At 63.5% G+C, this 3,789-nt stretch overlaps 1 protein-coding gene across 1 annotated transcript; it reads right to left on the bottom strand.

The window, feature by feature from the left end:
- Positions 1–939: 939 nt before the first annotated feature.
- Positions 940–3,187, bottom strand: EMIHUDRAFT_251732 (hypothetical protein; the record flags this gene model as incomplete). Its single annotated transcript, XM_005791040.1, has 3 exons — positions 940–1,687; positions 1,760–2,374; positions 3,093–3,187. The coding sequence occupies 3 exons, from the start codon at positions 3,185–3,187 to the stop codon at positions 940–942; spliced, it is 1,458 nt and encodes a 485-aa protein (XP_005791097.1).
- Between the last annotated feature and the right edge of the window lie 602 nt (positions 3,188–3,789).

Raw genomic sequence — 3,789 nt, forward strand, 5'->3', positions numbered from 1 at the left:
AGGAGGTGCAGCAGGTCCTCGTACGCTTGTCGCGTCTCGCGCGACCGCGGCCGGTACGAGTCCATGTCGTCTCCGAGACCGAGCACCGACTGCTTCGCCTCCTCGCGCCGGCTGCGCTTGGCGGCGGCGGCAGCATCGTCCTTCTTGCGCTTCGTCCCGGCGCCGCCCGTGTCGGGCTTCGCGTGCACTACCTTGTCACCGAATTTGGTGCCCGTCAGATAGTCCTTCAGGCTCTCCGGCTCGCCCGACGGCTCGTCGACGCGCGGGCGGTGGTCTCCGGTTGTCAGCACGAGGTTGGAGTTGGCGCGGTACTCATACTGCCGGTACTTCGATACCTGTTCCGCTCCGCGGGTCGAGTCGGTCATCCACGGGACGCTCAGCAGGCGCGGCGACGCTTCGCAGTCAGGTAGTGCGCGCAGACTGCAACAAAAAAAGAATTCTCCGTGTGCGCGTTGCGAGCCTGTCGTTGTGTCCCTTGTCAGGAGCAGGAGAGCCCCACCTGTGCCCCTGATCGTCCTTCCAAAAGCCTGCTCGTGCAGGTGGGGACCCTGTCCTCCTCCCCCATCCTTCGGACCCTGTGGGCCCTGTTTTCTTTCTTTCTTTCTTTGGCACAAAAAAGGCGCGGACTGGCGCGGACTGGTACACACACCAGCACACGAATGAAAAAAGAATGTCGTCGTGCGGCGCCGTCTCCAATATTCCCTTGGGCTGTCTGTTTTCTTACTTTCTTTACTGCATACTGGGCACGGGACTGGCACGCACCTTCGAGTGCCCCGCCGCAGTACAGACTGTGGGGCCGCAATATATAGTACATGCACATGCTGTGGGGCGCATGCCGCATCAGGGCGATGCGCATGCTGTACCGAGGGCATGGCGCATGCGCATCGTCCGTCGAGAAGGCAAAACGCCAAAGAGGCGGGCCCTCTTGTAAGGAGGGCCTTAAACCAGCACCTTTCGAGGCTCGCTCAGCCGGTCCGACCGGCCGGCCAGCAAGGTCAACCGCCAGCTGGTCGCCGCCAGGACCAGCGACAAGAGGAGCAGGTAGCACTGCCGTTGCCACGGCTGGACGCCGACAAGGCGGGTCAGGCCAAAGACGGCGGCGGCGCAGAGCATGGCCATCCGGTGGACGAGGGTATCGATTAACGGCCTCCCGAGCCAGAGCGTGTCGCTGTGCAGGTCGCAGTAGAGCGTGTCGAGCGCGGGCTTGGTGATCGTGTAATCGATGACCTTGCGCAGCGTGTCCAGCACGAGGAGGACTTCCAGTCCCGGGTGGACGATCGAGGCGATGAGCCCGGTGACCATAGTCCAGGGCATGACGGCGAGCAAGCCGCGGTAGCCGCACGTGCGCATGAGCCGCGCAAATAGCAGCAGCTGCACGGGCAACGTGACGCAGCCGTATGCCAGCTGGAGCTTCGCCACCGTTGCGACTCGCTCGACGTCGGACACGAATGCGGTGGTCAGGAGCTCGGAGCGCTCGAACCAAATGCCGTGGTAGATCATGATCGACACAAACTTGTAGCAGGCGAGCCAGCGCAGCGTAATGTTCCTCGCGATGATGCACGCGCCCCCAAACGCAGAGGAGCAGCACGCCTCCGCCCGCGCCGCGCTAGCCTCGCTTGCCGAGCTCGCGTCGTCCGGAGCATCGCAGTCAGCGCGGCCTCCACTGTCGTCACCACGGCCGTCGTGACTGCCGGCAGCGCGGCACGCTTCCCCCCCACTTCTGTCTTCACCCTCCCCGCGAGCGCACGCCGAGCGGCACCGCACCAGGTGCGTGGTGGCCTCGTACGTCGCGCACGCGACCAAAATAGTGGGGGGACCAAAGCGCTCAAATAGAAGCCCTGCCGCAACCGATCCCAGCACCAGCCCCGCCTGCTTGCCGAAGAAGATGATGCCGTACACCCGCTTTGCCTCCGGCCGCGTGTGCACCGACGCGAGGAACGAGTTGTAGAGCGCGGGCGGGTAGGTGGCGATGATGCCGCCGTAGACGGCCAGGCAGTAGGCCACCGCACGTCTGTGCGGCCATGCCGTGGCGAGGGCCTCCAAGGCGAGGAGCATCCCCGCCATGAGGCGATAGGCGATGCCGATGAGCTCCGTGGGCAGCATCCGGCGCTGGGCGTACTGATATAGAGGGTTCACGGCGAACATGAGGAGGGTCTGGCCGGCGGTGACGAACGGCAAAATATCCATCCCCAGGCTGAGCGCGACCACCTCGAGCAGCGGACTCGCAATGCCGTACGCAAAGATGACTGCACAGCCGCCGATTGCCGACAGCCTCAACGGGGCGACGTCAGAGGGATCGAGGTTGAAGGCGCTGCGCAGGCCCGCCTGGAAGGCCCCGTCCGGCCCGAGCGCCCGCAGCGACGGCCGCAAGTCGCTGCTCGGTTGCTCATGTCGCGATTGTGCATTTGCTAGAATTTGCTGCGCGGGGGACGGTCGCTGATTAAATTGGCAGTCAACGTCAAGTCGTCAACAAAACGAGCTGTTCGGGCGGGCGTGGCGGGGGCGCCCATGTTTCTTACGTAAGGGCTTGTGAGGTGAGTGTTAGGTAGGTAGGTAGAAAGGTGAAGAACAGTCAGGCTCGGACTGGACACCAGCGCGGTATGGGTGGACGCGGGACAGATGATGACGACACGCACGAGCGACACACAGACACAAAGTGTTATTAGATTCGCTCTCCGCCAGCGCGCGGGAAGAGCACTTTCGAGACCCCGCTGGAGCCCCCTCGAGCGAGCCCACGTTTGGATTGATTACGTCAGTAGTTACTCGAGAGTGAGTACGTGTGAACGTGTGCCCACAACGAAAAGATCGGACTTGACACCGAACAACGGAAAAAGAAAAAATACCTGTTGTCTCTATCAGCCCACTCCTCCCCCCAGGATTCGAGCTGTTTGGGGGGGAGGGTAGGGGTGGGGTGCCGGGTTTGGAGTAGGGGGGTAAGGGGTTGTCAGCGGCGAGGCCCGACGGAGGGTAGGGGGGTAGGGGGTGCCGGTGTGAGGTGCGTGTGGGCCGAACTGTGAATTACGCTACTGTGAATTACGTTACATCGCTCATAGGCGTCGGAGTTTATGCCGGGGTCGTTCGATCATCTCCACCAGTTGGAGGCCGATGGTTGCTGCCGCATTGTCTCGGCGGCCGACAAGCTCCAGCTCGTGCGCAGCTCGTGCAACGGCACCCTCGCATCGCGCATTGAGGAGCTCGACGTGGCGATGGCGCCTCACGTTGTCCGCATGATGGAAGGCCGCGCACCGCCGCTTGCTGCTTTGCGCGGAGATGGGCAAGACGTGAGCAAGCTTTTGGCGCTCAAGAAGGTCGCCGTCGCGCTCATGCGTCATGGCCCGAATCCACATACCACAACGACCGACGGCGGACCTGCCCGCTGCGTGGGCGGCGGGCGCGCGGAGGGGCAGCGTGAGGTGACGTTGCGACTTCTGGAGGCACCTGGGGGTAGGGCGTGCGCGGGCGCGCGGAGGGCGGCAGGGCGTGAGGTGACGGCGTGACGCTCCGCTGTCCGACAAAACTACCGTTACAGCAATCTGGAGACCTGTGAGTAGGGGGGTCGGGGGTAGCCGCTGTGCCTGGACACGTGTCGAGGGGTAGGGGGGTAGGGGGTAGCCCCTGGATCGGCACCCCAAAGGCCTTTGAAAAATCCGTCTTGTTCTTTCGCCTGCGGAAACGACCAGCTCTCCCATTCGTGTCCCCGCCCGCCGGTCTCATAAGAGTGTCACACCGGAAGCTCCGACGAGTTGCCACACCGCACCTCCAGTGGGGTCATGCGCACTGCACATCTTC

This window comes from Emiliania huxleyi (assembly GCF_000372725.1).
Source record: "Emiliania huxleyi CCMP1516 unplaced genomic scaffold EMIHUscaffold_1163, whole genome shotgun sequence".
Lineage (NCBI taxonomy): Eukaryota > Haptophyta > Isochrysidales > Noelaerhabdaceae > Emiliania > Emiliania huxleyi.